Genomic DNA, 27,431 nt, shown 5'->3' with positions numbered 1-27,431 from the left:
GACAGCTGAGGCTAACACAGAGAGACCCTGTCTCAAAAAAACAAACAAACTGTGAGTGTCTGAGCTGCATCTCTGGGACCACATGGTTGGTTGTCTTCACTCACATACTGTGTTACACACACACATAATAAATTTAACTGTGTTGTTTTTTAAGTCAGGGGTGGGAGGTAGCTCAGTTGCTAAAGCATCTAATTAGCACATGCAAGCACATAGCAGGAACAGCCCTGAGTTTTATACCAATTATCTCCAAAAAACAAAACATTTCTCTGGGTTGGGAGTATAGCTCAGTACTTTAGCACTTGCCATGCATGCATGCATACATACATACATACAGGAAGCCCTAGGTTCAACAACCCACACACCACATACCTGTTTCTGTCTCACCTTGTGTGTGTGTGTCTGTCTGTGTGTGTGTGTGTGTGTATTTCTCTCAATAAGACAAGTAGAACTTTATGAATAAACTATGAGGTGGAGACAAACGGGTCAGCAGTCACCTAAGTGTACTCTGTAGCACAGTGTACCCCAATCCAGCCTGAAGTACCTGAGACTGTCTAAAAAAGCAGAACAAAACAGTGAGGGTGCAGGCAGCGGGACATAGGCACTTGGATATTCCACGCTCCAAGGAATCCTACACCAAAACAGGGAACAGCTAAAGGATCTCTGGCTTCACAGGTCCTTAAGAGTTAAATTTCGCAGGGCAGTGGTGGCACACCCCTTTAATCCCAGCACTTGGGAGGCAGAGGCAGGTGGATCACTGTGATTTCCAGGCCAGCCTGGACTACAGAGGAAGTTCCAGGACAGCCAGAGCTGTTACACAGAGAAATTCTCTGTCTCGAAAAACAAAAAAAGAAGGCCGGGCGTGGTGGGACATGCCTATAATCCCAGCACTCGGGAGACAGAAGCAGGCAGATTGCTGTGAGTTCGAGGCCAGCCTGGTCTACAAAGCGAGTCCGGGACAGCCAAGGCTAACACAGAGAGACCCTGTCTCAAAAAACCAAAAAAAAAAAAAAAAAAAAAGAAAAGAGAAAAAGAAAAGAAAAAACAGAGAGTTAAATTTTCACAGAAGAAGCTAGGTGCTAAGAGACCTAACCATATGAAAATCTCTGTATACAGAAATCTCCCAGGCTGTAGGCCGGTGGTAGTGGCACTCACAGACCACTGCCCAGCGTCATAATAAATAAATCTTTAAAAAAACAAAAACTAGCTGGGCGTGGTGGCGCGTGCCTGTAATCCCAACACTAGGGAGACAGAGGCAGGTGGATCTCTGTGAGTTCGAGGCCAACCTGGATTACAAAGTCAGTCCAGGACAGCCAAGGCTACACAGAGAAACCCTGTCTCAAAAAAACAACAAAAAGCCAAACTCATAACCATCTATAATGAAATCTGGTGCCCTCTTCTGACATGTAGGCAGAATACTATATCCATAATTAAATAATTAATTAAAAAAGAAATCTACATATTGAGGGCTCGTAATTCTCATAATTCAAAAACAAAAACAAAAAAGACCTCACAGGAGTTAACGAGCTTGGGAAGTGAAGGCAGGAGGACCAAATTCAAGATCATTCTCAGCACAGAGAAATCTGAAAGCAGTCTGAGCTAAAAGAAACTGTCTTAAAAAACAAAAATCAAAAAGCTGGGCGGTGGTGGCACACTCCTTTAATCCCAGCACTTGGGAAGCAGAGGCAGGTAGATCTCTGTGAGTTCGAGACCAGCCTAGTATACAAAGCCAGTCCAGGGCAACTAGGGCTACACGGAGAAACCCTATCTCGAAAAACAAACAAAAAACCCCAAAACAACAAAAAACCCACACACAAAACTAATAAAAAAATCCGCACTGCTGAATGAGGTGGGACTACTGCAAGTCTACAACCCTTGCTGCTAAGGCTCAATTAGAAGAAGCAAATTTTGAAGATCTATGGGGGCTGGAGAGATAGCTCAGAGGTTAAGAGCACTGGCTACTCTTTCAAAGGTCCTGAGTTCGATTCCCAGCAACCATATGGTGGCCCGCAACCATTTATATCTGGTGCCCTCTTCTGGCCTGCAGGTGTATATGCAGGCAGGATACTGTATACATAATAAATAAATCTAAAAAAACAAATTGAAGCCAGGCGTGGTAGCACACACCTTTAATCCCAGCACTCGAGAGGCAGAGGCAGGTGGATCTCTGTGAGTTCGAGGCCAGCCTGGTCTACAAAGTGAGTCCAGGACAGCCAAGGCTACACAGAGAAACCCTGTCCCAATAAACAACAAGTCCTAGGAATATGATGAGAGGCAGGGCACTTGACTAGCAGGTGTCCCAGCTTAGGAAGCCTAACAACCTGAGCTCAATTCCTGTAACCTACACAAAGGAGGAAGGAAAGGACTAATTTGTCTTCTTTTTTTTTTTTTTTTTTTTTTTTTTTTTTTTTTTTTTTTGGTTTTTTGAGGCAGGGTTTCTCTGTGTAGCCTTGCCTGGACTCACTTTGTAGACCAGGCTGGCCTCGAACTCACAGCGATCCGCCTGCCTCTGCCTCCCGAGTGCTGGGATTAAAGGCGTGCGCCACCACGCCCGGCTTTTGTCTTCTTTTTGTTTTGTTTTCTTCAAGACAGGGTTTCTCTGTGTAGCCCTGGCTGTCCTAGACTCACTTTGTAGACCAGGCTGGCCTCGAACTCACAGTGATCCTCCTGCTTCTGCCTCCCGAGTGCTGGGACTAAAGGTGTGTGCTACCACGCCCGGCCTGGCTTGCCTTCTGATGTCTCCAGGCACACTGAGGCGCACATGCACCTACACACACAAAATTGTTTAAAATATTTTTTTTTATCTTTTTAATTTTAAACAATTTTTAAAAGGCAGAATTTTATTGCTGGCAAATTGTTGACACCACAGTGCTAGCCACTTCCTAGCTGGGTGATCTTGGTTAAATGACGCATCTCCGCACCTCAATGTCCCCAGCCATTATATGTTATGTAATAATACATATTACGTAGAATTTACTGTGAGACTTAGGTCAATGTACATAAAGGCCTTAGACTAGGCACACATCATAAAGTGAGAGCCGGATACGCATTAGCCGTCATTACGGCCATCGGTATGAACCACCTGGGGGAACTTGGGCTGCATTTGGAGCCTGAGCATCTGGCTGGAAAGGCCTGTCTAGGAGTGTCTTCTGGTGTGATTTGCATAACGGTTGAGATCCAGCTGACGTCAAGGGCTTCTTGAAGTTCTAGGTCAGCAGTAGCCTTGGAAGTGGTTCCAGCTGCAAGACAGCCCACAGCCGTCCCTCCAACCCCGCTTCCTACTTAGCTGCTAAAGCACCAGGAAGTGAAACAGCGAAGTCACCCCACCTTCTTTACCCCATCTTCGACTCCTTTCCTTTCTTTTCACCTTTCATCTATCTTTGAGGACTCTCAGAACTGTGACTGGAGGTAGCAAAAGCATACGAGACACTACAGAAATAAGGTATACGTCCTTTGTGAATCCACCTCCCAACCTCCTTATTCCACTTATATCCATCCTGTGTAGACAAATCATTTCTCCCCCAAACTGAGCTAATTCTCAGATGCTGAAAATGTTTCACCAGGAGGTAGGTAGACTTGTCACGGAATCCTAATAACAATATATGGACCAGAAGTTTCATTTGGGCAGTTTAGAATAGTCCCAAAGAGTGCCTGCTTCAGCAGCATGTTACTAAAATTGGAAGGTACACGACCCCTGTACAAGCATGGCATGCAAATCCATAAAGCATTTTATATTTTATATTAAAAAAATAGTCTTTGGGTGGAGGCAGCTCCCACCTTTTGGGGGGGGCGGCATTTAAGACAGGGTTTCTCTGTCGCCTTAGCTGTCCTGTATGTACTCACTTTGTAGACCAGGCTGGCCTCGAACTCACAGAGATTTACCTGCCTCTGCCTCCCGAGTGCTGAGATTAAAGGCGTCCACCTGACTCCCACCTTTAATTTCAGCCTTTGGGAGGCAGAGGTAGGGGGATCTCTGAGTTTAAGGCCAGCCTAGTCTACAGAGTGAGTTCCAGGACAGCTAGGATTACACAGAGGAAACCGTGTCTCAAAAAACAAACAAAATAGTCCTGAGGGAAGGAAGACAGCCCCCACCCCCAATGAGAATTTGTCTCTCAGGAAAAGGTAACTTGGGAAGGCTTTGAGAGACCATTGTGTGGTCATCTATGGCCTCATTCTGACGTCCAAGTTGCTCTGGGACCCTCCACTGGGGTCGGGACAATCCCGGTCTCAGACCACCCTCTCCTCCCACGTCCAACCTCACTCTCAGCTGCTTCCCGGGGTGTTGCATCATGGAGGATGATGAAATCAGCCATCATTGGATTTTACCCGTGGACGCAACAGGCTGAAAGACCAGCAAGGGTCATTGCCGCTGGACTTTCAACTACCCAGAACACTAGCTACACTAGCTATGGGGCAGGGAGATGGGGCTGGAATGTTCAAGTCAGACCGCCAGTCCTTGGTTGTACTGGTTACTGGTTCCCTAAAAAATCATTACCTAAGTCCCACAGAACCGATGACAATGTTAGGCTAAGTGGCCTGAGAAATTCAGAGGTTTAGTCAGCATTCTCACACACCCCCAACCCCCCCAAGTGCCCTTTCCACAGGGAGGCCAGACGGGGACACTAATCTCTAACCCTACCCTTATAGGGCTTCTCAAGCCACAAAATATTTTCATGACTCTTGTCGCCTTCAAAACCAGGACCACCCAGTGAAAGGAACACAATTTCCCACGGAGGGAAAGAAATGCCTGTACTTGCATAGAAGGCTCCACATGGGAGCCAGACTGAATCTGGGCTCACCATAGGACTTGGAGACCAGTGGTGAGTGCTGTTTTGGTTTTTCCTCAGGCAAAAGGAAATGAGGAAATCAGAGTGGGGTGGGGTAAGAATAAAGCCTTGAGAGGCGAAAATATTAGATTATACAGGAAGGAACTGGGGAGATTAATTTAAATGCCCATTACTTCCCTGCGCCTTCTGCGGCCATCTCTGTTCCTGGAGAGCATGACATACGTGGCCTGTAGCCACAGCAACCTCACCACTCACTTCCCCTGGAACCGAGGCGGCATACCTGGGCTCTCCGCAGAAGGGGGATGATGCAGGCAGGGGAATCCCACCTGCTCTGAGTCACCTGCTAGTGTAAAGGGCGGGCCTTACAATGCAGGGACCTTAAAAAGAGACTGCGAGACAAAGGGAAGAAAGCAGGAAGCGGCTTGGAAATCGCACTACAGAGTCAGACACGGAAAGAAAGGAGCCGCTGAGAGAGAGTCAGTCCACGAGGCCTGGTGCTGATCACAGAGCTGTCCAGATTCGAGAAGCAGGGCTCCAAGATGCTGGATTGCAGGGCTGTGATACTGCTTTGGCTCTTGCCTTGGACCGCTCAGGGCCTGGCCATACCTAGGCGTAGCAGTCCTGACTGGGCTCAGTGCCAACAGCTGTCTCAGAACCTCTGCACGCTCGCCTGGACTGCACACCCACCCATGGGACACATGGTAAGTGTCAGCCCCTGGACCCATGTACAAACCTCCCCAAGCCCTGCAAGTGTGTGGTAGGTTTAGTGTAAACCGTGGCCCTGGGTAGGAGCTGGAGGATTAAAGGACCTCGTGGAATGAGAGAAGACAGAAGACGGGCTTCTGGGAGAGTCTTGGGCCAGGGATCCAGCGGAATGCAAAGTATTTGCCATGCCTCTCCCTTCCCACTCCCCCATTCCAGGATCCAAGGGAAGAAGGGGCTGAAGAGACTAATGGCGACGTCCCTCACATCCAATGTGGAGACGGTTGTGATCCCCAAGGACTCAAAGACAACAGCCAGGTACCACCAAGAAGATGTCAGGGAGAGGGAGGGGAAAGGATGCTGGGCATCTTCATGATAAAGGACTGCAGGGGGCTTGAAGCTGTGTGCAATAAGTTTAAGGCCACAGCCTAAGCTTGTGAGGTCTGTCTAAAGAAAGAAAAAAGAAAAGAAGAAGAAAGGAAGGCAGGGCACCGGAGAGAGCATCCGTCCGTCTGTCCATCTGTCCATCCCTGTGCCTTCATTGTTCTCTTCCTTCCCCAGCTGTGCTTGCAAAGGATCCACCAAGGTCTGGTTTTCTATAAGCACCTGCTAGACTCGGACATCTTCACAGGGGAGCCCTTTTTACTCCCTGACGGCCCCGTGGGCCAGCTTCACACCTCCCTGCTGGGCCTCAGCCAGCTCCTCCAGGTATGAACCAGGGATCTGGAGGATGGGGCCAGCCAGTGCTGGAGCTGGGAGCCAGGAGCTTAGTGTCTGCTGTTCTTCCTGACTATGTCTTCTGTCCTTTCAGCCAGAGGGTCACCACGGGGAGACTCAACAGATGCCCCGCCTGGGTCCCAGCCAGCAGTGGCAGCGGCCCCTTCTCCGGTCCAAGATCCTTCGAAGCCTCCAGGCCTTTGTGGCTATAGCTGCCCGGGTCTTTGCCCACGGAGCAGCAACTCTGACTGAGCCCTTAATGCCAACAGCTTAAGGATGGTACCCAGGTTCCCAGGGCAACAATGATGCAGGCATCTATAAGCTAATTAGCCCATTGGGACCTTTTGTTGTTGTTTTGTTTCCTGCGGAAGGGCAAGGACAGATTTATTAAAGAGAAAAACAAAAAGAACGAGACCCAGAGCAGGCAGCTCCCTAGACGGAGAGAAATAAAGCCAGGCTCTTTGCCAGGGAAGCTGGCAAGCAGCTGCATAGCAGGAGGGGGTAGGGGATGGGTAGTGTCAAAGAAACAGTAAGAAAGCCCTGAGCATCAGAACAAATGAGCCCAGTATCTGTAAGAAAAACAAGAAAAGGGGAGAGGCATGCTTTTCTGTGTGGTTCAGGGAAATGCAGGCACACAGTGCGTCAGACAGAAGGCCTGGGACTGCCTGTTAGGCCACAGTTCTAGTGGGACTTAGCCCCTAAGAACGAATCGCGCTACAGCATGGACTGACTCAAGATGCTAACCTAGGACAAAGCTGCATATTTATTAAGTGGGAAGGGAAAATTTTGATATTATTTATCCTTGTAAACGTTTAGATGGTTGTTATTTATTATATATATTATTATATTTATAAGAAATTATGTATTTTTTTTTCAATAAAAATTTACTTATGTGGCTCTCTGACTCTAATTTCTAAGCATAGTTGGGGAAGAAAACAGATAAGAAATAAAACAGATGGCCAAGTAGGGTCAGGGAATAACACCATGGACCTGACATCTCAGATAGAGACCGATCAAAGGTCTCAGAGGGTCCTGCGCTCTGAACCCAAACATTTGTGTTGAGTAAATTGAGTAACGCTGTAGTGGGTAACCCCACAGCCTGAACACGCTTGCTCTTTTCTGATGTACATGTATGTGTGATAATCATGTGTATATACATGTGCTCATGTGTGTGTGATAATCATGTGTATATACATGTGCTCATGTGTGTGTGATAATCATGTGTATATACACGTGCTCATGCGTGTGTGATAATCATGTGTATATACACGTGCTCATGTGTGTGTGATAATCATGTGTATATACACGTGCTCATGTGTGTGTGATAATCATGCGTACATACACATGCTCATGCGTGTGTGATAATCATGTGTGTATACACGTGCTCATGCGTGTGTGATAATCATGTGTATATACATGTGCTCATGTGTGTGTGATAATCATGTGTGTATACATGTGCTCATGCGTGTGTGATAATCATGTGTATATACACGTGCTCATGCGTGTGTGATAATCATGTGTGTATACACGTGCTCATGCGTGTGTGATAATCATGTGTGTATACACGTGCTCATGCGCGTGTGATAATCATGTGTGTATACACGTGCTCATGCGTGTGTGATAATCATGTGTATATACATGTGCTCATGTGTGTGTGATAATCATGTGTGTATACACGTGCTCATGTGTGTGTGATAATCATGTGTGTATACACGTGCTCATGTGTGTGTGATAATCATGTGTATATACATGTGCTCATGTGTGTGTGATAATCATGTGTGTATATAGGTGCCACCTCACCCAGTTTTGTCTACTTTATATACTGAGTCAAGGTCTCTCACTTGAGCTTACACTCAGTGACTGACTGATTGGCAGCTTGCACTGGGGATCCTGTCTCTGCCCCCCAAGTGCTCCGGTTGCAGTCGCAGGGGGACGATGCCCATCTGTTTCTGTGGGTGTGGGAGCTCCAATCTCTGGTCTTCACATGTGCCTTGCAAGGGCTTTACCCACTCAACCATCTCAACTCCCCTCCCTGACTTCAATTTTTTAAAGAATTATTTATTACTTATACAATATTCTGACTATGTGTGCCAGCACGCCAGAAGAGGGCACCAGATCTCATTATAGATGGTTGTGAGCCACCATGTGGTTGCTGGGAATTGAACTCAGGAACCTTTGGAAGAGCAGCCAGTGCTCTTAACCTCTGAGCCATCTCTCCAGGGCCGCTCCCCCCCTCATTTTAAAATAGGGTTTCACATAAGCCTGTCTTAAATTTATGCAGTATTCCGGCCTCAGTCCTGTGAACGTCACAACAGGCTCAAATTTTTGGTGTTTAAGGCTATGGGTACGTAGTCTACAAATGAGTCTAGTACAGCCAAGGCTACACAGAGAAATCCTGTCTCAAAAAATGGAAAGAAAAGAAAAAGAAAAAAGAGGCACTGGATTTGAAAAGAGAACAAGGAGGGGCACATGGGAGGGTCTGAAGGGAGGAAAATGATGTAATCAGATTGTAGTCTGGGGGAGGGACAAGGAAAAGAGCTAGTGATTTTCGTTTTGTTTTGTTTTTGAGACAGGGTTTCTTTTCTCTTTTTTATCTCTGGCTGTCCTGGAACTCATTCCAGGACAAAACAAAACAAAACAAGAACAAAGATACAAAAATACTAGCCGGGTATGGTGGCCTCGAACTCACAGCAATCCGCCAACCTCTGCCTCCCAAGTGCTGGGATTAAAGCTCTGCGCTACCGTGCTCGGCTGAGACTTACTTCTTATTTTGGTGACATGGACTCATGTCTCTGAGACTGTCCTGAAACTCAACACGTACCTTACCTGCTGATCCTGCCTCTAACTCTGGAGCAGTGCTGGGGTTACAGGTGCTGGCCTGGCTAGATCCAGGTTTACGCCCTGACTTTGCCACCAGCTAGCTGAGTAACAATGGACCATATATGACTACCCTTTCTCTGCCCCAACAGTCTGAGGGACACAAACGGCTGTGGCCATTAGAGGAAAGAAGGAATGTGATGAGAGAAATGTGCGGCAGTGGGTACAAGAGGAGCTGCTGGCCTTGCTGTTCCTGAGAAAATCAGCTTACAGGGACAGAGAGGCACAAGCGTTTGGAGAACAGACAGGCCCACACTTGTGGTATTGTTTTAACAGAAGTTTATTATGACATACAAAAGACCCCAAGACAACAGTTCGCTCTAGCTATTCACAGCCTAGTGCTTACAAAAGAATGGATTGAAGCGCTGCTGTCACCTGAGGGTCAAGGAGAGTTCCTCCCCTCTCCTCTCTCTCTCTCTCTCTCTCTCTCTCTCTCTCTCTCTCTCTCCCTCCCTCCCTCCCCCTCCTCCCCCTCTCCACCTGCCCTGAGTGACCCCTGCCTGGTTTCGCTGGATTTCTTTTTCAGCTGTTGGCTGGGGGCCTTTCTCTTATGGCTTTTACTTTTAGCTCCCTGATTTTCCTCTGCTTCTTGTGTAACTTCCTCACCCACCTTCTTGGTTCTTGGTTTGCTCGTGCCACCTTCATGGTTGAGCATGCACTGCAGCCCCCCCCCCCCTCAATTATTAACCCCTTCCTGAACAAGACTGTTCTGACATGCCAGGTAGACTATGGTCACAGTATGGGTCCTCATGTCCATACTGGAGCCGTACCACAAGCACACCTTACAGCAGTGGCAGTTGCTCCTGGGTTTCCTGGCAACAGCTAAGGCATAAGGATGCCCAGGGGCGTCTGACAAACCTTCAAGGCTCTGAGGCCCAGGTCATTCGGGAGGAATAGCTTTTCTTTCCTGTTAACAATGTACCATACAGAAGAAGCAATGCCATCTTGCTAGTAAGTAGCTAAGACACGGCACTTCTCTTCAAACTCTGACCACTATACAGAGCGAGCTCTGAGCCACCCAAAGCGCTGGGGTGGCGCTCTCAGGTGCTGGGGGTAGGGGGGTGATGATGAGGCGGCCTAAGGGGGCCAAGCTTCACATCTTCCTTACAGCATCAGGATGACTTTGCAGGGAAGGGACTGAGTGAGACAGGGGACTGCTAGAGTAATCCTGTTTGCCAGGCCTTTGCTCAGGTTTCACACTGTAGGCTGAAACACGCAGCTCTCAGCCTCTACAGAAAAAGACGGAAGCTTAGAACTGCAGTCAGGAGTGAAGAAAGGAGGAAAGGACTTGAAGTAACCAGAAGAGAGACCCGAAGGACTCGGGGACGGCTCACGGCCACTGCGGTTGCACACCACGGTAAGGCTGTGGGTTTGACAAGACCCAGGATAACAACAGGGGAGGGAGACAAATTTCCATCCATCTCTGGACTCCCAACAAAGGCCGGATGCTGGTCTCCCCCAACTTAACCAATTCTCAAAACGTTAAAACCCTTCCATATTGGAAAGAAACCAGTGTCTTGGGCCCTCTAAGAACCTCCCAAGCGTCCTGGCCCACACTCGGGACCCCCGTGTCCCCTACCATGGCAGACAGCCACAGGATCCTAGTAAGACTTTGGCCAGCGTCTGTTCTGACTCTTTGCCAGAACATGTTGTGTTTTTACCTCTTACTCCAAAGTTCATGGCTAATGCAGCTTAGAAGGCCTCGTGCCCGACCGTTGGAAGCAACATCAGACGTGCGGGGTTGGAGGGAAAAAAAAATGGGAACGTAGCTCCTAGTCATCAGAAGGAATCAAGGGTCCATCCACATCAAAATGGCTACGACAGGACATGTAAGCGTCATCCATGATGTTCTGGTCAGCCAACAATGGGTCACCATTGGGCATGATGTCATCAATGCTTATGTTGTTGTTTCTGAAGACTAAATGATACAGAGAGAGACATCAGGACCTGATCCAAGTTAGGAGCTGCCAGCTCTACCAGGAAAGGCACAATCTGGGGCTGAAGGGGGCTCCTGGGAAATAGAAGACCAGCGTGGGACAGGGAAGGAGGCACCAATGAGGAACTTGGTGGGGGTGGAGGTGGGGCTAGAGAGATGCTCAGCAGTTAAGAGCACTGTCTGCTCTTCCAAAGGACCTGGGTTCAACCCCCAGCACCCACATGGCAGCTCACAACTGTCTGTAACTCCAGTTCCAAGGCACCTGACACCTACATACCAATGCACATAAAATAAAACTTATTTTAAAGAAAAGGAACTTGGAGGCCCGCTTCTGGTCATGGGTGGGAGAGGTCACTTACTTTCCATATCCATGGTGTTAACCTGCTGCAGATCAAGCGGCAAATCTGGCTCTGGCCTTGGCAACAGCTGCACTGCAGGCCTTGGGTCCAGCTCCAGGTCTGTGTGTGGGGCCGAGCACAGCTCTGTGCCCAGATCCAGCATGGCTGTCCTCAGTGTCTGCAGCTCCAGGTCTGTGTGCGGGGCCGAGCACAGCTCTGTGCCCAGATCCAGCGTGGCCGTCATCAGTGTCTGCAGCTCCAAGTCTTGTTCTAATCCCATCGCTGACATGAGCCCTGTGTCCAGCTCTAGTGACTCCAGATCTGGGTCCTGTTTCAGCTCCAGGGGCTGCTGCAGCTCATCCCCCTGCCTAGGTAGACCAGAACAGACAGAAAAGGGGGGTGAAATAAAGTGAGGATCGCAGGACAAGCGGGGGCTGCGTGTCTAGTCTAAGAAGGTGACAAGGAGCTGGGTGTTCTTGTGCACACCTTTAATCCCAGAGCTCAGGAGGTAGAGGCAGGCAGGCCTATGTCTTTGAGTTTGAGACTAGTCTGGTCTACATAGTGAAAACTGCCTCTCTGGGGGGGTGGGGGTGGAGCAGAGGGCTAAAGACCATGGGCTTTATAATTGAGATTTTAGGAGGCAAGGCCTCATATAGTCTAGGCTGGCCTTTAAATCTCAGGACCTCTGGAAGAGGTGCTCTTAACTGCTGAGCCATCTCTGCAGTCCTGTCTATGTCTTTTTTGGTTATGATAGCGGGTTAGATATTACTGCTTATAGGCTAATTTTATAATAAACCGAATTAGATATGTACATATTTACTACAAAAACAGCCTCTTCAATAAATGACACCACTTGCAGAAAAATAAAACTAGATTTGTAACTTTCACCACGTACAAAAATCATGGAGCCAGAAAAATGGTTCAGCAGGTAAAGGCACCTGCTACCAAACTTAACACTTGAGTCCAATCCCATGACCCCATAGGGGAGAGAGAAGGAACCAACTCTTGAAAAGTGTCCACTGACCTCCACACAGGTGCTGAGGTATTGCGTATACATGCGTACACATACAAACAAACAAACAAAAATAAATACAATGTAAAAATCAACACAGGGGGCTTGAGAGAAGGCTCAGCAGTTAGGAGTGCATACTGGCTGGGTGCATGGTGTCCCACAACTGTAATCCCAGCACTCAGGGAGGGGAGGCAGAGGCAGGTGGATTTCTGTGAGTTTGAGGCCAGCCTGGTCTACAAAGCAGGTCCAAGACAGTCAGGGCTGTTACATAGAAAAACCTTGTCTGAGAGAGAGAGAGAAAGAGAGAGAGAGAGAGAGAGAGAGAGAGAGAGAGAGAGAGAGAGAGAGAAAGAGAGAGAGAGAGAGAGAGAGAAACAGTGCACACACTGCTGAGTGACAGCAAGAATAAAAAGTGACAAAAAGAATGCAGAGACCCAGCACCCACCTAAGATGGCCCACAGCATCTGTGACTCCAGCTCCAGGACTCCAGTCCTCAGAGCGCAGAACTCTGGTTCCATAGGCACCTACACTCATGTGTACACACCCCCAAACACACATGTACATAATTAAAAATAATACAAATAAATCCCTCTGTTGTTGTTTTGTTTTTTGAGAGAAGGTTTCTTCATGTAGCCCTGGCCGTCCTGGAATTCTCTTTGTAGACCACCATGGCCCGTCTATAAAAATAAATCTTGAGCTGGGTGTGGTGGCGCACGCCTTTAATCCCAGCACTTGGGAGGCAGAGGCAGGCGGATCACTGTGAGTTCGAGGCCAGCCTGGTCTACAAAGTGAGTCCAGGGCAGCCAAGGCTACACAGAGAGACCCTGTCTCAAAAAAACCAAAAAAATAAATAAAAATAAAAAAATTGAAGAAGAAGAAAAAAAAGAAGCCATGCTGGGCAGTAGTGGCACACACATTTAATTCCAGCACTCAGGAGGCAGAGGCAAGAGGATCTCTATGAGTTCGAGGCCAGCCTGATCTACATATCCTGTTCCAGGCCAGCAGGAACTCCGTCTCAAACAGAACAACAACAAAACAAGCCAATCAACTAACTGACCCATTGGTAAATGAGCGACTGATCTGACAGTCCTAGGTCATCCCTGGCCATGTGCATCCTGTGTTGCTTTATCATACAAGGCAAATCTCCCAGGCCAACTGTGAAGAGTCAACAAAATGGGACAACATGCAGGACAGCTAGCCCAGCACCAGCGGCAACACACTTTTTATTTTTATTTTTTTGAGACAGGGTCTCTCTGTGTAGCCTTGCCTGTCCTGGACTCACTTTGTAGACCAGGCTGGCCTCGAACTCACAGAGATTCGCATGCCTCTGCCTCCCGAGTGAGTCAGGGAGAGGCGAGGGGACGCTGGAGGCTGGGGACTGACCGTCTGTGTCTCACCTGTTAGAGATCACAATGAGCCTGTGCTTCAGGTATTTCCTCCGTTCTTCAAAGTTCACTGCGGGAGAGAGCAACTGTGTTGGGCACAGAGGTCAAAGTTCCTGACAAGTGTTCCTCCCTATTAAGGAGGAGCACTCACCGAGGACGAACGTGCTCTGTGTGAAAGGAGGGGCCTGGATTCTCAGGTGTCTGAGAATCCTCCCCTTCTAGGAAGGACGTTTGGCAATGATCCCAACCTTTTTCCTGGTAGTAGCTCCCAAAAGCTTCATCTCGAGGGATTCTGGGATAGAGGAAGCGCAGCGGGTTCTCGGGGACGTTTTCCTCTGCGAGGACCTGGTAGTGCCGGATGATTTCTGTCAGTGGCAGTGACTGCAGCACTTCCTTGGTATAGGGCTGCACGGAGTAGATGAACACTTTATCTGAAGGACAGATGCACAACAGGTGGGCTGAGAGGTTCGAGCCTGGGGGTTCCCAAACACAGCCCCAGAAGCCAAGGCCGGCAAAGGGTAAGAAGTAGGAGGGGAGACAGAAAGCAGAGACTGCAGGAATGGTGTGAGAGGTTGAGGGTGGGGTGCTGACCATCATCCTGGTGCTCTACCCAAGAGCAAGTGATGCCCCCTTCACAGGTTTCACTGAAGCGCAGCAGAAAGGTTCCAGACACTGTCTTCTTCAGTAGTCGGCGCTCCTGGTTGCGGCTCACGAAACCCATGATATGCCTGGAGCAGACAAAGCCACAGTAAGATCCCAAGGTCCCGGTCCGGCTTGCATTGAAACGGAAGCTGTTTTGGCTCTGTTTCTGTCACTTACAAACCTTTCCATATTAGTCAAATCACGTGACTTTAGTGACAGTACTCCCCCCGCCAAGGTTTGAGAAAGTGTGAGGATAAAAAGCACACGGTGAGGAGTGATGAGATGGCCCAGCGGCTACAGATCCCTGCCACCCAGCCTGCCACCTCAGCTCAGTCTCTAGGACCCACACGGTAAGAACCTACTCCTGTGCGCTATACTATGACCTCCACATGCACACACAAGTACACAAAATAGTACATAAAAATATAATAGAAGTTGGGCCGTGGTGGCACACACCTTTAATCCCAGCACTTGGGAGGCAGAGGCAGGTGGATCACTGTGAGTTCGAGGCTAGCCTGGTCTACAAAGGGAGTCGAGGACAGCCAAGGCTACACAGAAAAACTGTCTTGAAAAGCCCCTTTCCCCCCTGTCCCCCCAAATATATATATAATGGAACTGGGCATCATGGCACATGCCTTTAGTCCCAGCACTTGGGAGGCAGAGGCAAGTGGATCTATGAGTTCGAGGCCAGCCTGGTCTATAGAGTGAGTTCCAGACAGACAGCCCGAGCTGCATTATAGATAAAGAGACTCTCTCTGTCTCTCTTTCTCCTTGTCTCTGTCTCTGTCTCTCTCTCTCTGTGTGTGTGTGTGTGTGTGTGTGTGTGTGTGTGTGTGTGTGTGTGTGTGTGTTGGCAGGTTGCACAGGCCTGGGTCTGTTCCTACCTCTGTCTACTGAGCAAGTTCCTAATTTACCTGAGAGTGGGTTGCCTCACGGACTGCAGGGGGTATACGCATGCACACTCAGTGTGGGTGTAAGGACACGAGCAGACCCAGGAGTGCACCCAGCAGGCTCTGCCACAAGGGAAGGCTTGACAAACACAGGCTGCAACTAATGGGAACTTCTGATCTCTTGTGTGCCACAAGGGGGTGCAAGAGTCCACTCCTGAGCCCAGCCCGGGAAAGCGGGAAGGCTGAGTTAGGGCTTACCCAGCAATCCATAGATCCTTCAGGTGGTCATGCACCAACTCCAGAATTTTGTCTAGCCACGTCCAGAAAGGGATCTTGCCAGGTGGGCTCTCTCGCTGAAGGAGGAATCGAAAGGCAGGAGGGTTGCGGGGCTGCTCTTGGTGTGGGGAAGGCTGAGGCAGGGGCGGCATTTTGGACCAGGGTCTAGAGAGACACAGGCTGCGTGGAGTTACCTTACTAAAGTCTACCCAGGACAACGCATCCTCAGTCTTGCAGTTCTTTCCTGAGGGCCAGAGTCACAGATGGGTTTTGGGTGACTGAAGGAGGCCAAGGCTGGGGCAGAGGGCCTGGGGCAAGGACCCAGGGTAGGGGCAGGCTGAGGCCAGGGAAAGGCTGAGAGAAAAGAGAACTGTACCAAATAGCTTGTTCCTTAGCATGGCCAGCTGCTCGGAATTGAGGCCTCGGCCAACATAGGATGAGAACTGCCAACTGAGCACAGGCCCCAGCAGGCTCCAGGGGGCTTTCGGGGGTTGGCAGAAGAACTGCTGGTTCTGTGGGGGGTGGAGGGGGTGGGGAGGGGAGGGGTGAGACGGCTCAGAAGTAGCCCTTGCTTACAAAACTCCACTCCTCTCTACCTCTCACCCGCTGGCCTCATCCATCCTCCTACCTGGGGAGTTGAGCTGAGCATGTTGAACCAGAGGACGGAGGCCCAGGCGATGGAGAGCTGGTTCATGTTAGAAATAATCACCACGGGCAGGGTCTCCGTCTGCAGAGGAGGCAGGAGTCATGGCGGTGACGTCCCACCCGGGCACAAGCGGGTTCGCCCTCCGCCCGCCTTCTCAATCTGCTGCCTCCTCCCCGGCTTCCGCTCACCGTCAGCTCCATCTTCAGCCCCTGGTACACGTAGTTCACCACGAAGCTGATGATGTGCAGCTCCTCAGTCACAGCCAGTGGCCCCTGGAGAGCCAACAGTGATCAGAGCTGCCCTTGGAGAAGCGGCTGGCCTCAGCTCTGCTCGGGTGAGTCGCCAGCCGCGCTTACCTTACTGTTGCCCTTCCCTGACCCCGCGGAACGTTGCTCCACCAGCGTCTGTGAATACAGGAGAAACACCATGCCAGGGAGAGGACCTGGGGGCCGAGACCCAGAAGTACTCCCTCGGATTAGATACCAATTCTGTGAGCCACTCTTACCAAGAAGCCAAAGTCCCAAACTAAGCCTTGTCGCTGGCCCTCGTCAGGGGTCAAGGTTTTTTGGTTTGAGGTCAGAATGTTGAACTTCCGGAAGCTGCTCCAGGAAGGAGATATGTGGAGACACAGAGCAGGTTTAGTGTCTGTCCTTGCTTCTTTCTTTGAGATAAGGTTTCACTATGTAGCCCAGGCTGGCCTTGTGTATTTCCAGTGACCCTCTTGCCCCAGGCTCTCAAGTACTGAAATTTCAGGTGTGTTCCACTATGACATGCTTGGAGTTAGTTTTTGGCTGTCCTGGACTCACTTTGTAGACCAGGCTGGCCTTGAACTCACAGAAATCTGCCTGTCTCTGTCTCCCAAGTGCTGGGATTAAAGGCGTGCGCCACAATTCCAGGCACTTTTCATATTTTTCTCTCTTGATTGTGCATGTGTATACACACATGCCCCCCCATGTAAGTAAAATGTAAAAATAAATAAATAAATAAATAAATAAATAAATAAATAAAAATACAACTTAAGCAGGAAAACGAAAATTCCACCTCATTTCAGACTTCCCCTCTCCCTTTGTCCACATCTCCCGCCCCCTTCACCCCTCAAAATCCCCTTCCTCCCTTGAGCTCCCACAGGGCTGCCACATGTGGCTGTGCAGGTCATGCATGCAGCGAACGTGTCCTTATCAGGCACATACCCTGGTAACTCTGAATTCCTGAAAAGAAAGAGAGAGAGGAAAAAAAAAATCACGGAAAGTAAAAATAGGTAGGGACTTGGTCACGGCAGTCAGACAGAGCTAGGTTCAAGTCTCCCTCTGGAGCTCACAAGGCCTGGCCGGCCTGGCAGGAGAGACACGGCATCTCTGAGTCCCTGCCATACTTGTATGATGCCCTGGCAGGACCTCCCTGGTGAAGTCTGAGACACACTGCTTGGCACCTAGTGCGTACTCAGTGAGAGGGGCCGTCTTTTCACTTCTGTGAGGTGAGACTGATGGACAGAAGGCAGCCTGAGGGTCCCTGCTGGGCTGTGCTGCCACTGGCCTACACCGACTGGCTACTTTAGTCACATCCCTCGGCTGCCTCAGCTTACCTGTCAATGAAGACCTCGGCTCTGAGCGACTCGTTGCCCTCCTGGAGTCTCACCAGCAGTCTGGGGAACAGATAGTAGGACATGGCGGTCAGTCTCAAAGTCTCGATAAGCCAATTGTATAGAAAAAAAAAAGTATTAGACTCAGGTGCGATAGCGCACGCCTTTAGTCCCAGTACTTGGGAGGCAGAGGCAGGCGGATTGCTGTGAGTTCAAAGCCAGCCTGTTCTACAAAGAGAGACCAGGACAGCCAAGGCTACACAGAGAGACCCTGTCCTGAAACAACAATGAAAAGGTGAGGGGGCCAGGCATGGTAGCGCACACCTTTTTTAAAAAAAATTTATTTATTTATGTATACAGTGCTCTGCCTGCATGTGTACCTGCCCACCAGAAGAGAGCACCAGATCTCATTACAGATGCTTGAGAGCTACCATGTGGTTGCTGGGAATTGAACTCAGGACCTCTGGAAGAGCAGACAGTGCTCTTAACCTCTGAGTCATCTCTCCAGGCCCAGTGGCCTTTAATCCCAGAACTCCAGAGGCAGAGGCAGGGAGACCTCTGTGAGTTCGAGGCCAGCCTGTTCTACAAAGCCTGGCTACAAAGTGTAGCCAGAGCTACACAGGAAGACCCTGTCCTGAAACAACAACAAAAAGGTGAGGGAAGGGTTAGGAGAAGGTGAACTGAGCGGCAAGAAGAGCTCTTCATGAGGGAAGGGGCTGCAAAGTCAGAAAGGCACGACGGCAGATCAGGGAAACTAAGGCAGGAGCTCCCTATTGCAACCTTGTTCGGACAGTGAACTTGCTCCCAGTCTTCAGGATGAGGGGTCGGTGGAGAGTTTGGGGCATGCAGGGCTGAGTTTCCACCACAAAGGACCTAAGGGGAGAGAAAACAGCTCAGTGTCTGTAAAACCCTCTTCGCATGTTTCCTCCTTGTTTCTCCCGCCACAGACCATTCCCAGGCCACCAGACCTTTGGAGCAGGCGCTGCAGTAACTCTGTGACTTGGGCATTCTGCAGGTCCACCCCTTTGCTAAACATGTCACCACGGTACTTCAGCATGTTACTCATTTCCTTTAGCTGTTTCAGCAGCTGCCGAAGGTGGAACAAGAGTTTTGCTCCTGCCGTCAACCTGGGAGGCAGAGTCCGGGAGACAGAACATGCAGGTTTTCTGGGGCCCCCACTGAGGCTCCAGGCGTCTTTAATGGTGTGGAAAGCTGGAAACTGACTTGAGCTTAAAAAGAACCCAGAGGGCCGGGCGTGGTGGTGCACACCTTTAATCCCAGCACTTGGGAGGCAGAGGCAGGCGGACTGCTGTGAGTTTGAGGCCAGCCTGGTCTACAAAGCCAGTCTAGGACAGCCAAGGCTACACAGAGAAACCCTGTCTCGAAGAAAAAATAAAGAACCCAGAGCCAGATGTGCGGCTGCACCCTTGTGGTCCCCTCACAGGTTGAAGTAGGAGGGTTGAGAGTTCAAGGCCAGCCTGGGTTATATAATGTGATCCAGTCTCAAAAATAAACTGAGCACAGGGCCACACACCAGAAATTCATACACTGAGGATGAGGCAAGAAGATCAGAAGTTCATCTTCAGCTATATAGTGAGTTCCAGACCACCCTGGGACACATGAGACCCTGTCACAAACAGGACCCAGGAAGCATATGGCAGAGTATTCAAAACAATTTTTACCCCCAAAAGACTCAACTCAAAACCACTTTGATACATAAAACCAATCAAAGCTTTGTAATGTAATGACATTTAACTTTATTTTGTTTTTTGTTTGTTTGTTTTTTTTGAGACAGGGTTTCTCTGTGTAGCCTTGGCTGTCCTAGACTCTCTTTGTAGACCAGGCTGGCCTTGAACTCACATCGATCCGCCTGCCTCTGCCTCCCAAGTGCTGGGATTAAGGGCATGCGCCACCACGCCCGGCTTAACTTTATTTTGTAAAGCATGTGTGTGCAGGTGAGTGCAGGTCACGCACCCACACATGTGCACACAGAGGCCAGAATTGAGCACTGGCATTTACTTCTCTTCACCTCTTTCTGAGATGCTCTCTCTCACTGAGCCTCCCCAAGTGGCTGGTCAGCAGACCCTGGGCATCTGCCTGTTTCTGCCCACCTGGTTCTGGGGGTACTGGTATGTGGTGTGGTGCTCATTTTTTTTTAAAATAAAGATTTATTTATTTATTATGTATACAGTGCTCTGCTCACATGCACACCTGCAGGCCAGAAAAGGGCACCAGATCTCATTACAGATGGTCATGAGCCACCATGGAGTTGCTGGGAATTGAACTCAGGACCTCTAGAAGAACAGTCAGTGCTCTTAAACCCTGAGCCATCTCTCCAGCCCCTGGTGCCCAGTTCTCATGTGGGTGCCGGGGATCTGAACTCAGGCCCTGTGCTTGAATGGCAAGCATATTCCTGATGGAGCCCTCTCCCCAGACCCTGTTTTTGTGTATCTTTAAGACAGAGACAATCTGTACACTGCACGCTAGCCTTAACTTTCAGTTCTCACGGATTGCCTAGCTAGTACTTGAATTACTGCACTCCAACACCACATTCATCTCAGAACCAACTCTTCTAAAGGCCCCCCCCCCAAAAAAGTGCTAACAGCCCAAGAGATGGCACAGTAGGCTAAGGTAAAGTGCTCATCAGGTGAGTTTGGACACCTGAGCTGTGCCCCTGGAACCCACATACAGCTGGCAGGAGAGGACTGGCTCCATGAAGTTGTTCTCCGACCTCCATCCACACACAGCACAGCACGTGGGTGTGTGCCCTCCCCATCAGACAGACACACACAGTCATAGAAAATGTTAAATGTTTAAGAAATGGAGTCTAGGGGCTGGAGAGATGACTCAGCGGTTAGGAGCACTGGCTGTTCTTCAAAAGGAACTGGGTTCAATTCCCAGCACCCATATGACAGGCAGCTCACAACTATCTATGACTCCAGTTCCAGGAGATCCAACACCCTCACACAGACACACACAGGGAAGACAACAATGCACATTAAGGAAAGCAGATCATTAAAATGTTTTAATGTACATTTTATAATATTCCATTTCTTTTCCTCTTTCTTTCTTTCTTTTTGGTTTTCAACACAAGGTTTTTCTGTGTAGCTCTGGCTGTCCTAGACTCACTTTGTTGATCAAGCTGGACTTGAACTCACAGAGATTTGCCTACCTCTGCCTCTCCTCCATTACTTCTTTACCAAAGAAAAGACTGGACTCTGGTCTCCCTGAGTTGTGAGGACAAAGTATAGCAGAGTACAGCCACAGTCAACTGAGACCTGGCAGAGGAGACAGCAGCATCACTCACTGCAGCCTTCCCTTCCCACCCTTCCGTTGTCCTTCTGCACTGAGAGTCAAATCCAGGACCTTGTGTGCACAGGAGAAGGACTCCGCCCTAGCCCTTCACTGTCACAGGCCCGTGGGTGTGTGCATGAGGGTGGGAAGGAAATCGCTTTTGCTTTTACCACTGTTCCAGCTGTTCCAGATGCAGCTCTGGTGCTGGAGCGCCAATGCAGGATCTCTGCTGCTGAACCTTCCACTCGTCCAGTTTTGGCAGCAGCAGGTCCACCAGGGTGGTTAATCGGCCTACTAGTGCTTTGGAGGTGTCCAGCACCTCCTAGGGAAGAGAAGGGAGGGTTTAAGTACCACTGCTCATGATCCAGCTCACTAAGAGGAAAAGGAGCCGCCTAGGCGGAGCCACGCCCCCACAGGCCCCGCTCGCCCTGGGCATCCTCTTGCCCACTCTGGTTCTGTGTTTCACCTTTCTCATTCTGTCCACTTCATTGGCAGTTGCCTGGACGAGCTGTGCCTGTTGGCTCTGATAGGGGTCCGAAGATGCTGTCTTCTCTGAAAGGCAAAACCAAGAGTCGGGTATCATGGCTTCCTTCTGCTCTTTCCCCTTCACGGATGGGGAGGGAGAACCAGGTCAAGCCCAGGCACATGGGGTCCCACAGGCAGGAGCCCACTCGCCCTCAAGGCAGTTTCTGTATCATTTGCTAGTTCCTCAGTTGCATGTCCCCTCCCCCGTCTAGTACACGTCCTGGCACTACTATTTTGCGTATCCACAGGACTACTGACACTGACATATTCTGCCACTGTTGCTAGCTGTCCTCCACACTACGTCCCTAAGATGGCTCCTGCCTTTCTTCCACTTTGATTTTTTGTTTGTTTGTTTGAGTTTTGCTTGTTTGTTTGTTTTTCGAGATAGGGTTTCTCTGTGTAGCCTTGGCTGTCCTGGACTCGCTTTGTAGATCAGGCCGGCCTCGAACTCACAACAATCCGCCTGCCTCTGCCTCCCGAGTGCTGGGATTAAAGGCATGTGCCACCATGCCAGGCCTCTTTTTCTCACTTTGAGTAGACCTACTTTGACTGAAAATTGTGTATCTGAAGCTGAAGACGTCGTGCAGGTCTTTCAGTTGCCTGATGGATCTCACCAGCACCTGAAGAGGAGATGAGACCCCCCCAGTGAAGCTGCTTGTGAGGGGAGAAAAGCTGAGTCCTCTCTACTGGACACTTGCCACAACAACCGACCTCAACCGCAGCCTGTAAATCCAGGATTCGGGATTCGATCTCAGGCTGCTGCCGCTCCACAGCTGCTTCAGGGGCTGGCCTGGCTTGAACCTGAAGAAGAGGTTTTGAACACGTTTGAACTCTCACTTTTGTATCCCTGGCTGTCCTGAAACTGGCTCTGTAGACCAGGCTGGCCTGGAACTCAAAGATCTGCCTGCCTCTGCCTCCCTAGTGCTGGGATTAAAGACGTGTGCCACCACCACCCTGCAGCTGAAGCCTTGAGCTCTCAACCTTAAAGTCGGGACCTGAAATTATACTGCAGGACATGGGAAGATCAGGGTCTGAGAGAAGTTTCCAGAGTTTTCTGCAGCACCTTTCCATTCCAGGAGCTTTCAGCATCACCACCTCGTCGTCCTTACCTCTTGAGCCCTTTGAGCCTGATTCAGAATTCTTTTCTCCTCCAGAAGAAGATTAAAGATCATCTCAGCCAACTGGGTAGGGCCGTTGGAAAAGGTCTAAGCAGAAGAAGCAGCGAATTAATCCCTTTTAACTACCTCAGTGACCTGCCTATCCAGACCCTGCCCTCGGTGTCCCTAGTGTTTTCTCTCTTCAAGGTCCCTGGCTGCCTCCTACCTGTATCTTTTTTGTTTGTTTGTTTGTTTGTTTTTTGAGACAGGGTTTCTCTGTGTAGCCTTGGCTGTCCTGGACTCACTTTGTAAACCAGGCTGGCCTTGAACTCCACCTGCCTCTGCCTCCTGAGTGCTAGGATTAAAGGCGTACGCCACCACGCCTGGCTCCTACCTATATGTAAACTCAGCCCTTCACTCTGCCAGTGATGCACCAAGCCTGGACTGTGGCCCCCTTTCCCCAGGTCCCCTCCCCTCCCTCCGCATCGTTAGGACTGACTCCGTACCCCAGTCGTTACCTGAATGTCCCGGCTGAACTTTCGCAAGTTGTGCTGCAGCAGAAAGCAATCGGGGTCTGAGCTGTAGTGGTCCCACTGGTTCAACTGGTCCACAATGTTGAAGTACAGCATGTTGGCCTTGGCGTGATCGTTGCGTAGTACAGCTTCACTCCTGAACACGCGTGACCAGGCATGACAAGGACCATAAAGTGCCTGCGGCTCTGGGACCTCCCACCCCTCCCAGGGCGTCTCTGGGACCCTGTGGACTCAGAAGAAAGAAGGCGCCTGAACTCCCGAAGCCCTCACCAGTTCTGGTCTTCGATCCAGGCAGCCAAGTGCTGCCGGACGTCCATTGGCAGGATGCTTTGTGAGTACAGCTGGTGCAGCTGGTCCAGAAATGCGCCGTCGAGGTTCTGCAGCATCTCCCACTGCGCCATTGGGACTGAACGGGAAGACATCAGCTCTCAACTGGACATTTCATTGAACCAAACTGTCCATAGTCTCATGATCTAATTATTCTTTGGTTTATGAAACAAACAAACAAATAGACAAATCCATGGCCTCACTCTGTAATCCAGTTGGCCTGGAAATTGCAAACTATCCTGCCTCCGCCTCCTAAGTGCTAGATTTACATGTGAGGCACCAAGTCTGGCTGTGTGGTTTCTGTTCTTTTTTGTTTGTTTGTTTGTTTAGTTGGTTTCGGTTTTTGGAGACAGGGTCTCTCCATGTGGCCTTGGCTGTTCTGGATTTGCTTTGTAGACCAGGCTGTCCTGGAACTCACAGAGATCCACCTGCCTCTGCCTCCCTGGGTGCTGGGATTAACAGGCATGTGCCACCAAGCCTGTGTGGATTCTGTTCTAATTTAAAATGTTTCAATTGGGCTGGAGAGATGGCTCAGAGGTTAAGAGCACTGGCTGCTCTTCCAGAGGTCCTGAGTTCAATTCCCAGCAACCACATGGTAGCTCACAACCATCTATAATGAGATCTGGTGTCTTCTTCTGGTGTGCAGGTGTACATGCCGGTAGAACATTATATACATAATAAATAAATAAATCTTAAAAAAAAATAAAATGTTTCAATTATACAGTTAAATGACAGATACAATAGGGCTGGAGAGATGGCTCAGAGGTTAAGAGCATTGACATGTTCTTCCTGAGGTCCTGAGTTCAATTCTCAGCAACCACATGGTGGCCTACAATTTATAATAATGTGATCTGATGCCCTCTTCTGGCCTGCAGGTGTACATGCAGGCAGAGCACTCACACATCATAAACATAAATCTTAAAAAAAAAAAAAAAACATAAAATGATCTGGAGAATGGGCTCAGTGTTTAAGATCACTTGCTATTCTTCTAGAGGACCAGAGTTTGATTCCTAGGACCACACGGTGACTCACAACCATTTAAACTCTAGTTCTAAGGGATCTGGTCTCTCTTCTGATCTCTGAGGTCATCAGGCACTTAAGCAGTATGCCTGTAAAATTCATACACATAATTTTTTGTATTGGTTTTTGAGACAGAGTCTCTCTGTGTAGCCTTGGCTGTCCCGGACTCGCTTTGTAGACCAGTCTGGCCTCGAACTTACAGTGATCGGCCAGCCTCTGTCTCCTGAGTGCTGGGATTAAAGGCCATGCAGGGCTCTGTGCCTCTGATTCTTTTGCCTGCTCTTGGGACCCTTTTCCTCCTGCTGGGTTGCTCCGCCCACATTTGATATGAAGGTTTGGGCCTAGTCTTATTGCATCTTGTTGTGGGGGTTCTGGTGATGTCACTGGGAGGGCTTTTTCTTTTCTGACAGGAAACATTGGAGCGGAACATCTAGGGGAGATAGGAGGTGTACGTGAGGGACTGGGAAAGGTGGACGGAGGCGAGGATGTGGTCAGGATGTTATTGTATGAGAGAAGAAGAAATAAAAACAAAAAAGAATAAAAACCTTATTTTTATTGCATCTCAAGCCTAAAAGATCAGGAGAGACAGGACTGGAGAGATGGCACAGCAGTTAAGAGCACTGGCTGGTCTTCTAGAGGACCCAGGTCCAATTCCCAGCAGCCACGTGGTGACTCATAACCATCTATAGTGTGATCTGGTGCCCTCTTCTGGCAGGCAGCTGTACATGCAGGCAGAGAACTCATCCATAAAAAACAAAAACTGGGGGGGCTGGAGAGATGGCTCAGAGGTTAAGAGCACTGACTGCTCTTCCAGAGGTCCTGAGTTCAATTCCCAGTAACCACATGGTGGCTCACAACCATCTGTAATGTGATCTGATGCCCTCTTCTGGCCTGCCGGTGTATGTGCAGGCAGAGCCCTGTATACATAAGTACATCTTTTAATTAAAAAAAAAACAAAAACAAAAAACTGGGGGGAAAAAAGCCATCAGGGGAAACAAGGTCGTGTGGCTCTACTGTAGAGCGATCAAAACACCTAGGGTCCAGGAGCTGACCCCCTCCCTTCTAAAAGTAGGAGTGTGTAAGGGAAGAGATTGGGCAGAAGATCCAATTGTTCCTTTTCTTTTTTTCTGATTTTTCTAGACAGGGTTTCTCTGTGTAGCCTTGGCTATCCTGGACTCACTTTGTAGACCAGGCTGCCTGCCTCTGCCTCCCTAGTGCTGGGATTACAGGTGTGCGGCACCACACCCAGCTTTCTTTCTTTTTTTTTAAATTTAATAATTTATTTATTTATTCATTTATTATGTATACAGTGTTCTGACTGCATATACACCTGCAGGCCAGAAGAGGGCATCATATCACATTATAGATGGTTGTGAGCCACCATGTGGTTGCTGAGAATTGGACAGTGGTTTTTTGTTTGTTTGTTTGTTTTGGGTTTTTTTCCCCAGACATGATTTCTCCATGTTAGCCTTGGCTGTCCTGTACTTGCTTTGTAGACCAAGCTAGCCTCAAACTCACAGAGATCCACCTGCCTCTGTCTCCCAGAGTGCTGGGATTACAGGTGTGCGCCACCACGCCCAGCCTCAGCCAGTGCTCTTAACCTCTGAGCCATCTCTCCAACATCCCCCGCCCCCACCTTACTTTCTTCTTAATTTTGTTTTATGTATACAGATGTTTTGCCTGCATGTACACCTACACACAAGATCGGATAATGTAAGTCTACAGTTATAGGTGGTTGCGAATAGCCATTGCCGGGAATTGAACTCAGGACCTCTGGAAGAGCAGTCAGTGCTCTTAACTGATGAGCCATCTCTCCAGCTCCTGATCTAATTTTTCTTAAAAGATAAATATTTATTTGTGTGTGTGGGGTGTGTGTGTGTGTGTGTGTGTGTGTGTGTGTGTGCGCGCGCGCGCGCGCAGAGCTGGGGCAGGGCTGTGGGCCAGAACACGGCTTCAGGTTCCTAGAACTTGAGCTTCAGGATGTTTTAAGTCTCCCAGCGTGGGTGCTGGGAACTAAACGCAGGTCCTCTGCAAGCACAGCAAGCTCTCCTAACCACTGAGCCGTCTCTCCAGCCCCAAGAGCCAATTTTAGCCGTTAGTAACCCTTCATCCCCACGCCTTGCTGGAGATCAAACACGGGACCTCACTTTCGCTCCATGACAGCTTGCCTTTAATCCCAGCACTTGGGAGGCAGTGGGTAGGCGCATCTTTGTGAGTTTGAGGCCAGCCTGGAACAGCCAGGGATCTATTACACAGAGAAACCCTCTCTTAAATCCAAAACATATGTAAAGGGGCTGGAGAGATGGCTCAGCAGTTAAGAGCACTGGCTGCTCCTTCACAGGACGTGGGTTCGATTCCCAGCACCCACAGGGCTCACCACCTAGATGGCGGTGAATTAGATAGTCAGGAGATCTGACGCTCTCTTCTGGCCAATTCACGCATCGCAGGCATGTAGTACTCAGGACAACACGTGTATAAAAATTAAATAAATAATAAGCAAGCAAGTCAATAGATGCGCGGAGCAGAGGTTCAAGTTTTGGCTTATGACAAGATGCCAGGCTCCAGGGGGTTGCGGAGGAGTTTTGGAAGGAAGTCGACGCGGAGGAGAGGTAGAGCCCCATAGGGGTGTGATATCTTGGAGGGTGTTCTACCTCAGCCAGAGAGTAGAAGCCATGCTACGGGGCAGCTCCGGGGCAGCCACCCTTCCCGGGAGCTAGCACCTCTGCCCGGCTCCGCACACCCTCTCGGGGCCTGTACCTTCTGAGGGTCTCACGCCGCTCCTTCCGGTGGCTCCCGTCGCAAGTTCCTCCCAAAGGATAGAGAGCACGTCCTCACCCCGCCCCAGCTTCGG

General features: G+C 49.5%; 2 protein-coding genes across 2 annotated transcripts; one reads left to right on the top strand and one right to left on the bottom strand.

The window, feature by feature from the left end:
- Positions 1-5,316: 5,316 nt before the first annotated feature.
- Il23a (interleukin 23 subunit alpha) lies at positions 5,317-6,639 on the top strand. Its single transcript, XM_051170495.1, has 4 exons — positions 5,317-5,485; positions 5,706-5,804; positions 6,048-6,194; positions 6,298-6,639. Exons 1-4 carry the CDS (start codon positions 5,324-5,326, stop codon positions 6,475-6,477), a joined length of 588 nt encoding a protein of 195 aa, XP_051026452.1. The 5' UTR covers positions 5,317-5,323; the 3' UTR covers positions 6,478-6,639.
- Positions 6,640-10,813: 4,174 nt separating this feature from the next.
- Stat2 (signal transducer and activator of transcription 2) lies at positions 10,814-27,398 on the bottom strand. Its single transcript, XM_051170416.1, has 24 exons — positions 27,338-27,398; positions 23,504-23,639; positions 23,219-23,369; positions 22,713-22,808; positions 22,315-22,404; positions 22,148-22,223; positions 21,545-21,630; positions 21,249-21,400; positions 18,753-18,911; positions 18,565-18,657; positions 17,788-17,847; positions 17,396-17,413; positions 16,711-16,804; positions 16,562-16,609; positions 16,394-16,477; positions 16,188-16,286; positions 15,936-16,071; positions 15,754-15,803; positions 15,542-15,636; positions 14,343-14,479; positions 14,000-14,182; positions 13,764-13,821; positions 11,376-11,722; positions 10,814-10,998 (listed from the first exon to the last, which is right to left on the bottom strand). Exons 2-24 carry the CDS (start codon positions 23,632-23,634, stop codon positions 10,853-10,855), a joined length of 2,589 nt encoding a protein of 862 aa, XP_051026373.1. The 5' UTR covers positions 23,635-23,639; positions 27,338-27,398; the 3' UTR covers positions 10,814-10,852.
- Positions 27,399-27,431: the final 33 nt, after the last annotated feature.

The sequence above is a fragment of the Acomys russatus genome, chromosome 28 (assembly GCF_903995435.1).
Source record: "Acomys russatus chromosome 28, mAcoRus1.1, whole genome shotgun sequence".
In the NCBI taxonomy this organism is placed as follows: Eukaryota; Metazoa; Chordata; class Mammalia; order Rodentia; family Muridae; genus Acomys; species Acomys russatus.
Note: the sequence above shows the minus strand (reverse complement) of the source record. Positions and strands in the feature narration are given on the sequence as shown.